Source organism: Dromiciops gliroides, chromosome 4, assembly GCF_019393635.1.
Source record: "Dromiciops gliroides isolate mDroGli1 chromosome 4, mDroGli1.pri, whole genome shotgun sequence".
Taxonomy (NCBI): Eukaryota; Metazoa; Chordata; class Mammalia; order Microbiotheria; family Microbiotheriidae; genus Dromiciops; species Dromiciops gliroides.
The window spans coordinates 226,347,086-226,360,619 of record NC_057864.1 but is presented as its reverse complement, the minus strand read 5'-3'; the positions used below and the strand labels follow the sequence as shown (position 1 = coordinate 226,360,619).

The following is a 13,534-nucleotide window of genomic DNA, read 5'->3' as shown; positions in this document are numbered from 1 at the left end:
CTTCCTAACTGTGTGACCCTGGGCAAGTCACTTAACCCCAATTGCCTCACACACACACACACACACACACACACACAACCAAAAAACAACCCAAAAGTAAGCTCCTTGAGGGCAGGTACTCCCTCCCCCCCCCAATTTTCTTAATATTTCCAGGACTTACTGCAATTCCTGGCACTTAGTAAGCACTTGTACATATTTGTAGATTGAGTTAAGTGCAGATGTTCTTCATGTTTCTTTTGGTAGTCATGAATTAAAGCATAGACTTCCATTAAATCTCCATTTCCCCCATAAATCTCCTCATTTTAAACCTTTGCTGCACTATTTCATGAGAAATGAAATTTTGATTCTTATCCAATGACAGTTTGTGCAGACATTGTGGGAAATTTTGTCCCTTCCTTGGTTATTTTGTTAGATATCAAAAGTGTTAAATCTCAGAATGATCTAAAATTGTAAAGGAATCATAAGGACAATGAAATGCTTTAAAAAATGCTATATTGGTCAAAGGGAAAGGTTCAAATAAGAGTTATTTATATCTAATGATGTGGCAGTAAGTGCTTAGTAACTAGTTTTCTGGGAAAACATGATGCACATGATATAATTTTAAGTTTAAGTTTGCATTATTAACATTTTCTTCCTTACTTTCTTAAGTCTAGACAATCAACAAAATGATAAATCAAGTCCTAATTTGTACCAGTTGATTTCAAAGGTGAAAATACTCATTTGAAAATCAACTCCTACAAGCTGATACAAGTTAGGTCCATTGCACTCCTGGACATATTTGACTCTTGGTGGAATGGGAAAATGATAATAAAGAGAAGGTAGAATGATTTAATTCTTATTTTACTTCTATTTTTTTTCTGCCAAGTTAAATGCTCTTTTGATTGGAAAGTACTGAACAAAGGTGATTAATAATAAGTCCAAAGCCAAGATAAGTATGAAGATAATAATTGAATACCCCAGTTGCCTTCTCAAGTCACCAGGCCTATATGAACTATATCCTAAGGTATTAAATATGATAATGATTACTATGATATTTGAAAGTGAAAAAAGGTGAACAGAAGAGAAGCAGTAGAATGGAAGGACAAATAGTCCTAACTTTCAGAAAAGAAAACAGTAGATTCTGTAAATATGGACTAGTAAATTATGTTAATTCTTATACAATTTCTATAATACTTCTATGTAATTAAAATATAAATAACAAATAATTTATGTCTATAATATGTATTGTGTTATATACATAAAATAGATAATCTATATAATTAAAGTGATAGTGAATAATTGAGAAAATGCTTATCACAAAGAATTATTTTTATCAAGAACAAATTATCGCAGTATAGCTCCCACCTAGATAAGTAGACTCTTCCTTTTCATTTCAACCATTCAATGAATAAGTACTTATCAAACACTTATTATATTCTGGGCACTTTACTAGGGTTTGGTGATATAAGTACAAATGAGGAAAGAAACTTTGCTTGCAAGATTTTGCCCAGATGTGTGAAAGTAGAGACAGTGGAACCATTAGAAAGCTGAGAAGTAACTAGATGTAAAAGAACAATAAGATGATATAAAATGTCCCACTGAATGGGGCATTTTTAAAAAGATGGCATAGCATGAACTACATAGTTAGGTGAGTGACACAGAGAGTCAAGCTCAATCACTGCAGGATATCCAGGCCTGACTTCCACTGGTATGACACAGGGTTGACTTTGCATGATAGAAGATTCTAGTTCCTTTTCCAGGCATCCAGTGAGTAAGAGACATAACTGTCTAGGATGCTGAAGAGAGAGGAAAGAGAGCAGCTGGGTGAAAAGCAGGGCAAAAATTTAGGGGAATTTTTGGGAATCCCAGGAAGCTCTGGAATTCACCATGATTGGCAAGGGCTGGTCAGCCACACCTTTAAGAGTCAGAGTGGGACTGCTACTCCTGTACCATTTCTAACTCTGGTGTGGGGGACAGGAATAATTGATAGCTCTCCTTTGCAAAGAGCTTTTAGGACCACTTTAATTCTAAGACTGGTAGATTCCTTTGAAAGAGTAGTAGTATGATCTCAGTCCTGATAGCAGATTTTGGTTCAAAATAAAACAAAACAAAACAAAACAAAAATGTTCCTACCAATTAGAATTATCTGAAAGTGGGACCGACTACCTCAGGATATAATGGGGTCTTCTTCACTCTACAAGTAAATCTTGAATGAGCACTTGTTAGAGATGTCATAGAGGGGTTTTTTGTTCAGGTTTAGGTTTGACCAGAAGTCCTTGAAATTTCTTCCAACTGGAAGATTCAGGAATTCATTTGATCCTCACAACAACCTAGTCTTTATAGATAAAGGAAACTGAGGCAGAGAAGTTAACCTGACCAATTCTACTAAATTTTTCAAAGTGTATCTCAATGCTACCTCTTGCATGAAGTCTTTCCTGGTTCCTCCCCACCAAATAACCTAAGTTCACTTTAATTGTACCTCTATTATAGCACTAATAAAATAATAATTATGATTTAATTCCTTTATATAAAAGCAACTATTTGGCTCAGAGGACAGAGTGCTGGGTCTGAAGTCAATAAAACCTGAGTTCAAATCCAATCTCAGACACTTACTAGCTGTGTGACATTGGGCAAGTCACTTAACCAAGGATCTGATGAGATGATACTTGTAAAGCTCTTAGCACAGCAATGTAAATACTAGTTATTATTATTATTATTTTAGTGAGGCAATTGGAGTTAAGTGACTTGCCCAGGGTCACACAGCTAGTAAGTGTTAAGTGTCTGAGGCCGGATTTGAACTCAGGTACCCCTGACTCCAGGGCCAGTGCTCTATCCACTGTGCCACCTAGCTGCCCCTAGTTATTATTATTTTTAAAAACATTTATTATTCATTATAATTATATAAGGATTGATTACTACAAAGCATTTTACATATATTATTTCATTAGGTCCTTACTCTAATCTTGAAGTAGATAGCCAAGTATTATTAACCACATTATATATTATATACATATGCAAATGTAATATAACAATAGATAGTAAATTATACAACATATAGCTATTGAATAAACTATATTTTATTATATGTAATAAATCCTTAACATTTACACATGTATATACACACACATACATACATACATACATACACACACACAAACACAAGCTAATAATCTTAGCCTAGATGAGTTGCAGCAAGGATTCTTTTTTAACTGTGGTTTGGGATTAGGTGATTCCTGATGTTTTTTTCCAAAGAATCCCATCTACATCTCACCTTACCACTTGAATACTTTGTTATTCAGCCTTTTCTGAAAGACTTCTAATGAGGAAGATCCCACCACATCCTGAAGTAGCCCATTCCATTTTCAGATAGCTCTTATTCTTTTTTTTTTTTGCGGGGCAATGGGGGTTAAGTGACTTGCCCAGGGTCACACAGCTAGTAAGTGTCAAGTGTCTGAGGCCAGATTTGAACTCAGGTACTCCTGAATCCAATGCCAGTGCTTTATCCACTGCATCATCTAGCCACCGCATTTTTTTTTTTTGCAGGGCAATGGGGGCTAAGTGACTTGCCCAGGGTCACACAGCTAGTAAGTGTCAAGTGTCTGAGGCCAGATTTGAACTCAGGTACTCCTGACTCCAGGGCCAGTGCTTTATCCACTGCGCCACCTAGCTGCAGCTCTTATTCTTAGGAAGTTTTTCCTGACATCAAGTCTAAATTTTGCTCTGCAACTGCCATACATTACTCCTAGTTTTATCTTCCAGGGACAGACAGCTTGACTTTTAGATATTTAAAGATAAGTTCCATGTCCCCTCCAAGTCTTCCACCCTAAATATCCTTAGTTTCTTCAATCAACCAGTAGGTAGCACTGTAGTAGGCACTGGGGATATAAATATAAAAATGGTACAAATACCCCAAAGATTATTCTCACAGAATTTGGGCTTAAGGCCTTTCTCCATCCTCCTTGCCTCTGGATGTTCTCCAGTTTCTCTATGTTCTTCCTAAAGTGCAGTACCCAGAACTGAATGAAATACTCCAGATGTACACTGACCAGGGCAGAGTACAGAGGGACTATCATTTCTTTATTCCAGGAAATTGCATTTCAATGTAGCCTAATAACACATATCTATCACACTGTCAACTTTTTCTCAATTCATGAACAACTTAACATTTATCCCTGTTGTATTTAATTACAGAGATTAAATCCAAAGTGCCAGCCTTTTAAGAAATGTTTGAATCCTTCGTCTGTCATTAAATGTATAAATTGTCCTTTTCTCTGGTGATCTTATGCATTCCTCACTTTAGATTTAGAGACCAATAGAAGAGCAGCATCCCATCCTTTATACACTATTTGTTATCTCTAGGATCAAATGCAAAGTCCTCTATTTGGTGTTGAAAGCCTTCAAACCTAGCCTTCCATGGGTTAAACAAATCATGGTCACCGTTAGGAGCACTGCAGGTTAAATGAATCATGATTGCAGTTAGGAACAAGAAACTCATAAATAATCTCGTCAGATCAAGAATGACATGTGGCTGGCAGTCTTTGTTGAACATTCATACATCCTGCTACTTTGGCCACATCCTACATGTTTTAAACCATCACTTCCTTAAGCAGTTTCAGTAGAACACATCAATAACTTGAGCCAAGCCCCTGCATGGACTTAGATGATAGGTATGTCCTATTGTTTATTGTCCATTGCAAGATGCTACTTCAGAAATCTCCTGTAAGTCAGTCCCTTAATAAAGCTTGCACTGATTACTATGATTTTGTGTGTCTCTTTCCGCAGAAATCCTGCATCAGAAGTAGATGAAATAGAAGACTTTTTGTTGTCTTGGTCCACAACAATTTGCAGATTCTTAGGAAATGGTCTGAGGAATAGAGAAAAGTACTGAGGAACTCCCCAGATGGCAGTTCACAGGAATGTCAGCACTGGTGACTCAAATAAGAAATTTGTGTGAGTCACCTAAGGAGTGGGGGGATGACCCCAAGACAATGTAAGTATTGAGTGAGTACCTTATTAGCTGAGATTTTTGTTTGCTGATGGCAAAGAGGCTAAGGAAGTAATAATTAAAGTAACTTGACTATTGTTAATTACTTTTTTGCTATGTCACTGAGCCATGATTAGCTGCTAAGGCTTGAATATGTAAATTGAAAGAAAACCTAGGGCTAGAAAGAAATGTGTGGATTGCCACCTCCCAATTAATGAAAGACATGACTGAAAAGAGTGAGAGAGGAGAAAAACACCTCTATACCTTAGCATGTCATTTTGTAAGGGTGAGAGGGTACCAAATAACAAAAGTTTAGGTCAGAGCTCTTATAACATCTGAAAACTAGATCATAGAACCCAGAGGAAATAGATTTAGAGAGGAATGGGAGATAGTGTCTGAGTCTGAATAGAGGCTGCAGACTCTTCACTTGTACTAACTTAGACTGGTATTCGAATCAGCACAAGTTCAGTTGTATGGGAAATGATTAAGGCCCGATAAGTTAAGATCATTGTAGGTTAAATGGATCATTGTTGCAGTTAGGAGCAATAAATTCATTCTCACTAGGTTAGGAATGATGTGTGGCTGTGTGGCTAGCAGCCAATTCTGTTTTGGTTGAACATTTATTCAGCCTACTACTTTTGCCACATCCTGCATGTTTTAAACTATTCCCTCCTTAAGCAGTTTCAGTAAAACACATAAATAGCTTAAGAGCCGAGCTCTTGCATGGGTATGCCTTGCTGCTCATTGTCTTGATCTATTGTAAGTTCCCCTAATATAGCTTGAACTGATTACCTTGGTGTTGTGTGCCTCTTTCCTCAGAATCCCTGTGTCACAAGCAGATGTGGTATGGCACTTCAGTATCACAGTCCACAATACCCCCTCCTACCTTTACACCTTTCTCCCTACCACAAACTTTTTGATTAGTAACATTAGCTCTCTTTCTGTTCCACAAAGAAGACAATCTGCCTCTCAACCATAAGCTGTCCTCAATGTTTGAGATTCTCTCCCTCCTCATCTCTGCCTCCTATCTTCCTTTAAGTCCCAACTAAAATCCCATCTTTTATAGTAAGCCTTTTCACACCCCTTTTCATTCTAGTGCCTACTCTCTCCTAATTATTTCTCATTTATCCTGTATATAGCTTGTTTACATGTATTTATTTGCTTGTTGTCTTCCTCCATTCGATTGTGAGCTCATTGGTAACAGAAACAGTCTTTTGCCGCTTTTTGTATTGCAAGCATACTATGAGCATCAGAAGCTATTACTTTCATAGGTATGCAGTCCATGAATGGCTAAGTTGAACTTGTAGTACTAAGGGCTGTTGATACACATTTAAATTTTGTATATTCAAAAATACAATGATTATTTGTAATACATAATTGGTATAAATATAGATACATTTATTAATATAAGTTAACTGCACTCAGGGCCATTCAGGCAAAAATGTAAAATAGGAAGCTTGCCTTTATCAGCTCTAAGTCTGTTCTCTTTTTTCTCTTTGCTCAGTACTTTTAGATTTTCAGGGTTCTATTGGTTCAAAAGCATTTTTTAAACTGACCTGGGATTTCATTGGTGTAGGAATTCACAATGAGGAAGTTCTACCTTCTAATGCAAATCCCAAATTTGGAAAGCTGTCTGGGTCACCAAGAGGTTATATGACTTGCTTAACATCACATAAGATCACATAGCTGGTAGGTATCAGAGGCAGGACTGAAACCCAGGTCTTCCTACTGGAAGGTAGTTCTCTCTCTACTACATCATACTATCCCTCTGGTTCGAAATTTTGAACACTAAGTTTTTAGTGCTACCCTTTCCAGGGAGTATTAGGTTTTTTTCTTAAAAGAAGTTAAGAGAGTTCAACATATCATTCCTTAATAATGGAATTTGAGGAACTGTGAAATATCTCGAAATGTTTGGGAAAAACTGGGAGCCTTCCTATTACCTCACAAATTATATCAAGTGTGTGAACTATTGCTGGCAAGTAAACTCTTAGCAGGTGTGGACAAAGATGGGGAAGCAAGATATTAGGATAGTTGCTCCATACTCCACTCAAGAACCCTGTGCAGGTAGAAAACTTCATAAAACCACACTGTAGGATGATCCTACAGTGTGAGGACTTTATGCCATAAGGTACTATCACAGAGTAATAACTCTCTTCTGCCCACATATCATGGGAGACAATTGTTCTCTGCTTTAACTACCTTTTATGGACTCTTTCATAGTCGAATCAACAGGAATTCTATTCTTCTCCACCAGCTCCAGAAGCCCTGGCCTGAGAGTAATTTTTTCAGTCAGATCATCTGCAAGTCGGGCTCTTTTAAGCTTCATCTGAGGAGCTGGCATGGACCCCTCTGCAGTTGTGTCTAAAAGGTTGAAATTAAAACCATTAGTTCTTAAATCTATTGCTTTTTTGCCTGTGGTCACAAAAAAAGTTAAAATGTGTTTTATCATTTTTCACCAATGTGACATTATTCATTAACATGGATTAAGCAACAAATGGGTTACAGATCATGAGATAAGTTTCAGATAAAGAATGGGGAAAGAAATACACAGAGAAAAATCAAAGCAAACTGGTTAGAAAAAGTATAGAAAATATTAACATGGCTAGTAGGTGAATGGCTCAAGGATCCTAAATCTTTCTCTGATTTTGATTTAGATATTTCAGGAAACTTTTAGGTTTGTTGTTGTTGCTGTTGTTGTTTTAAACAACTAGGGCTTAATAAGCACATTTAAACCTCCATTGTTATTATTAAAGGTTATAAAAGTTCCATAAGCTTTTCACTTTCAATATTATCTGTTATTAATTTTCCATTAATAAATAATCTGCTGTGAATGATGTCTATTAATTTCAGAAAAGATAATATATTTGCAAACTTTTTCAATCATACTGATTTATTATTAACATGCTAGTCCAGGCCTACACCATCTAGTAATTGGAATAATAGATTCCTGACTTTGACTTTACTTGTAGTCTCCTTCCCCTCATCCCTCCAAAAAACATCTCATATTACTTGTTTGCCTTCAGTTTAATCTTCCTAAAACACTTGGAAAAGTACTGAAGGATCTTGTACTTTCCTGCTCAAACATTTTCAACGTCTTCCTATTGCCTATGAAATTAAGTTGAAACTTCTTATCCTGACAGTCTAGATCCTCTCCAATCTCTCTGTTACCCTTCATGTGCTTGTACAAGATTTCAGGTTGGTCTCCTCATTCATTCATTCAAGAAGTATTTATTAAGTACCTACGGTGTGGAAGATGCTATTCTGGGTGCTGGCAATAAAGCAAAAGTGAAACAAGGCCTGCTAACAAGAAACTTACTTCCTACTCTCTATAATCAATCTGTACCCAGGTGAATAATGAGAAAGTATATACAAAAAGTATATACAGGGGCAGCTAGGTGGCGCAATGGATAGAGAACTGGCCCTGGATTCAGGAGGACCTGAGTTCAAATCCGGCCTCAGACACTTAACACTTACTAGCTGTGTGACCCTAGGCAAGTCACTTAACCCCAATTGCCTCACAAAAAAAAAAAAAAGTATATACAAAACACAACGTGTTTTGGTAGGGGAGAAGACTATGAACTAGGGAAAATCAGGAAAAGCCCCAAACAAGGCCAATTTAGCAATTAGGGTGGCAGCCATCTGACTGAAGAGGGGGATACTGATATAAGAGAAGCTGAGGACAAAGAATTGACAAGACTTTGGCAACTGTAATGGAGAGTGAAGAGTTGATAATGATTCCTATGTTACAAAGGATGTGGTGCCATCAGCAAAATGATGCAAGTTAGAAAAAGGGTTGAATTTGGAGGATGTCAAGGAAATGAAAACATTTAGGGTCATAGAGAAGGTGGCTCTCCTGTAATCAATATTGGAATTAAGACTTAGAAGAACCTCTGTATTATTGAAAAAGGGGTAGTAATCTGAGTAAAGTGGGATTCTATAAAACTACCAGTTGGCCTTTAAGAATTTTTAAAATAATCATCGAAATTGATAAGTAGAATATGGTAATATAACTTTTCAGACTAGATGATGATTATTATTCCCCTCATATATCATATTCAGTCATGTTTCTGTCCCTCTTTGCTCGTGAAATTACTTTCCATTTTCTTACCTGTCCAGAACCTTTTTCTGGGAGAGAAGGAGCTTATTCAAAGCTTCATGGTTACTATTAAGACTTCTTTGGCCACTCTAACTGGTATTAATCTTTTCTTCCTAATAGGACTTGCTATTTCATGTAATAACAGATCTAGAGTTTATTATTATTATTCAATTTTTCATGCAGGTATATTTTATTTCCCAATGACTATAAGTTCCTGATGGCATGAACCATTTTGCTCTGGTCCAGAGGATCATAGTATAGTAGATATAGAGCTAAAAGGGACCTTGTAGGTCATCCATCTCAACACTCACTTTTTCAAGATGAGGAAAGTGCAGACCAGAGAGAGTGGTTAAGTGACATACCCAAAATCACACTGACAGTATTTAGCAAAGCTAAGAATAGAAGAACCCAGATCCTCTGACTTTAAAGAGCAAAGTCCTGGCATTTTGGAGGTGGGAATTTTAATTATATCAGGCAGAAGTTGGCTGGGAAGGTTCATGGATTTAACTTTATATACTAGCTCTATTGGAAGACTAAGTTGACGAGAGAAAGCTGTGGTTCCTTTCCAAATTAGCCTTGAATATCTCATATCTGCCATCATCACCAAATACTGGCCAAAACTTTGGACAAAAAAGTGAAAATAAGCTAAATTTACCTTTGTTGCTTAATTTTCTGAACTCTTCTTCCATAACGTGTTTTCCTTCTCCTCTGCTCTACTCAGACCCTACCTGGGTATTCAAAGTCTCATACCCTACACAAGACAACTCCTCATTCCCAAAATGTCCCTTTCTTCCTATTCCAATTAAAATGGACTACTTGAGTACAGATGATACGGGGTAAGTATTGATCTGATTGTCTATTTAAAGTAATTTATACTAAGACATAAGTAAAAGCTTGGTTCTTCCAAGGGGCACCTGCACACTTAATGTTTTGAGCACAGTGGCCTTTCTTTACTTCCTTCCCTAATAAGGCCATTATTCTCCCATTCCTTCCCAGGCTGCCCTCTAAGTATACCAAGGAGTCAAATGCAAAGTACTACAATAGTGTGCCACCCTTTTTTCTATTCCTTCACTCCCATTTTGGGCTCAGGAGTAATTTTAAGAAAGAAAATGGGATGAATTAGCTAACTCTATATTTGAAACTACTGCAGAGGTAATCCAGTTTGTCTTTTATATTGCCACAGTACTTAATATATGGTATAATAGAATAATAGAGTTGTGGTGGGGGGGGGACATCAGAGGTCATCTAATTTATCTTCCTGTTGGAAACTCCTCCTTTCCTTTTTCCCAGCACTCCATCTGTCTGTGCCTCTTTTCTCTCTTTTCCTATCTGTCTCTCTGTCTCTGTGTCAACCTCTATCTCTCTGTACATCTCTGTTTCTCTGTCTCTCCTCCCCTCTCTTTTTGTTTGTTTCTGTCTCTATCTCTTCCTCTGTCTATCTCTCTGTCTCTGTCTTTCATTCAGATCTATGATTTCATGTTCCTAGTATAGAACCTCTTCCTCCACAAATTAAGATCAGCAACTCTGTATGTGGAAACTCTGCAAGTTCATGGTCACAGTATTTTCCATGTAAAGTTTTAAATGGTTGCCTGGGGCATGGACAAGTTTTGTGAATTATCTATGGTCATATAGTTAATATGAATTAGAGGAAGGATTTGAACCCAGGTCTTCTTGATTCTAATGTTGGCATTCTATCCATTGCAGACCTGACTGCCCCTCATAATCTTCTTTTCCAAGTTCTTAACAAGTGCTCATCTAGCCTTGGACTGAAGACTTCAAGGTATAAGTCCTAAATTTCTTCTTCCTAAACAGTGCCAGTTCCTTAAATTTCTATCTGCATGTTTTAGTTCCCAGGCCCCACCACTATTCCGGTTGTTTCCCTCTAGATTTGTTCTAGCTTAATATTCTTCTTAAAATGTGGTGCTCAGACCTGTATATGATAAATAGATATGGTCTGACAAGGGCATAGTAGAACAGAATTAAAATCTCCCTCCCTCTGGACAATATAGTAGTTGCTTAACTAAGAGTTATTGGTTAGAATTGAGTTGATTCAAATATCTCAAAGTGGATTATTTTATGTTTATCCTGAAATTTAAAAATCTAGGCATCATAAAGTTAAATGAACTTATTTCAATGTGCAAAGTATCTGATGCTCATTACAGACACAAGATTAAAAAAATCCTAAACTTTTAAGTATCTATTAGACCATTATCCCACACTATTTAAGGCTACCTTAACAGATTTTCTGTGACTTACTGTACCTATTGAGATAAGAGAAAACATGGACTCCTATTATAAGACTGGGTAAAATGGAGATGGCACAGTAAATTGTTATTGTTTTTTATTGAAAAACACCTGCTGGATTATGTTCCAGGGAAGACAAATCAGAGAAAAGACTCCTCTTGCTCAACTGCTTGACATGTACTCAATTAGGTGGTTGTCAGAACTCTCCAAGGTCCTGTGCTAAGTGCAGTACAATTTTAAATGGCAACTTGTTTCTCTTATCTCCTTAATTCTCTTATCCTCATCAAAATTTCCTTTAAAATTGTGTAGTTTAGATAAAATCAAAAGAGACCAATTAACCAATAAGAGCAGTCAATGAATATCATTCAGCTACCAAGGTGGAGTTTTGGGCCTATAGAATATGGATTGAATTATCTACTGTGCTCATGATGATAGAATCTTAGAGTTGGAAAGGACATCCCAAGTTCAACCCCTACCTAAAATATGAATTCTCAATATATTAATTTTGAGAACTGATGATCTATTTTTTATCCAAAGCCATTTTATACATAGCTTCCTCCTACTATTCCTGTCTTCTTATACCTTACTTCCCAATATTCCTTTTGGATCTAGCCAGGGACACTGGTCTTCTGCCTCTCAGCTGCAGGCATTTTCTCTGGCTGTCCCTTATGTCTGGAACTCTCTATCTCTTCCACTTTAATTATTGGCTTCCCTGGCTGCAAGTACCGACTAAAATCTTACCTTCTACAGGATGCTTTCCCCAACCCCTCTTAATTTCAGTGCTCTCCTTTTAATTACTTCCTATTTATCCTATATATAGCTCATTCTCCATACATTTGTTTGCAATGTTTTCTCCCTCACTAGGTTTTATGCTTCTTAAGAGCAGGAACAGTCTTTTGTCTCTGTATCCCCAGTGTTTGGCACAGAGTAGGCACTTCAATGAATGTTGATTGATTGATTGACTATAGTGATCAAGGAATTTGCTTCTTGCTGATGTAACTTTTGCACAGCTTTAATTGTTAGATATAAAGACTTGGATTTTGCCTTTTTGCAACTTCCACCCAACTTCCATCCATCCACTCCTAGTTCATCATTCTGGAGTTGAAGAGAACAAGTTTAGTCTCTCTTCTGTGTGAATAATTACCTGATAATTGCATGAACTCATTTTTATTTGGGATGATAAAACCTCAAAACAGAAAAAAGAACATGGGAATTCAAAAGAGATAAAGAACTCTGGTGAAAAATATAACATGAAAATTGTCTTTGTATAATTGTAGACTTACCTTGTAAAATGTGCATGTTGATCAAGTTGGTACCTTCAGGTCTATTTTTGATTTTATGCTTTAAATAATCTTCAGTCTGTGTAACATAAATACAGAAAATTCCCATGACAGACACTTATTAAATCATGCAACTGTACTGTTTCTAAATTTAAAAAGATTTAAGATACTCTCAGCAGGGAGAAATTACTTTTATGACAACTGAAATTGGAAAACACAATCAGACTGAGTTTCTCTAGTTTTGAATTAATATAACTAGGTGTCTAGTCCACATCTCTCTATCTCATCCATAAGATTAGAATGAGGAACTGTCAAATATTTTGTTACATAGTCTTACTTACATACTCTAGTAGAAAAATGAAATGAGTTGGACTAGAATGATACTACATCATATGGCAGTAGAATGAACACTGGGCCTGGAGTTAGATAATATGGGCTAAATGCCATCTCTGTCACTAAATGTGTGACCCTGAATAAGGAGCTTAACTTTCTGAGCCTCAGTTTACTCAACTATAGAACAAAGTGGAATCAGATTTGCAATTTTGTTATTAAATATGCACATATGTGTGTATAGCATATTTATATACGCATTATGTATATGAAGGCAGCTAGGTGCCTCAGTGGGTGGAGCTCTGGACCTGGAATCAAGAATACCAGAGTTCAAATCTGACCTCTGACACTCAATCTCTGGTTGCTTTAATCCACTAGAGAAGGCAATGGAAAACCACTCCAGTATCTTTGCCAAGAAAACCCCATAAGAACTATTGGCATGCATGTCCAATGGGGTCACAGACTCACACATGACTGGATCACTGGACAACAATAACAATGTATATGTGTATAATCCCGCATATAATCATAGATATATTTAGATACACATAAAGGTACCTGTATATATAGGATTCCTCATGAATAAACTTCCTTTGACAATGAAGATTGGCATTTACTCTG

At 36.7% G+C, this 13,534-nt stretch overlaps 1 protein-coding gene across 1 annotated transcript in view; it reads right to left on the bottom strand.

Moving 5' to 3' along the window:
- The window catches only part of MYOCD (myocardin), a 58,986-nt gene extending 46,369 nt beyond the window's left edge, over window positions 1-12,617 (bottom strand). The window contains exons 1-2 of the mRNA XM_043963711.1: window positions 12,587-12,617; window positions 7,163-7,324 (exon numbers count right to left, since the gene is read on the bottom strand). Of these exons, the coding sequence (XP_043819646.1) occupies window positions 7,163-7,324; window positions 12,587-12,602 (178 nt within the window). The 5' untranslated portion in view covers window positions 12,603-12,617. The remainder of the gene's footprint in view (window positions 1-7,162; window positions 7,325-12,586) is intronic.
- Between the last annotated feature and the right edge of the window lie 917 nt (window positions 12,618-13,534).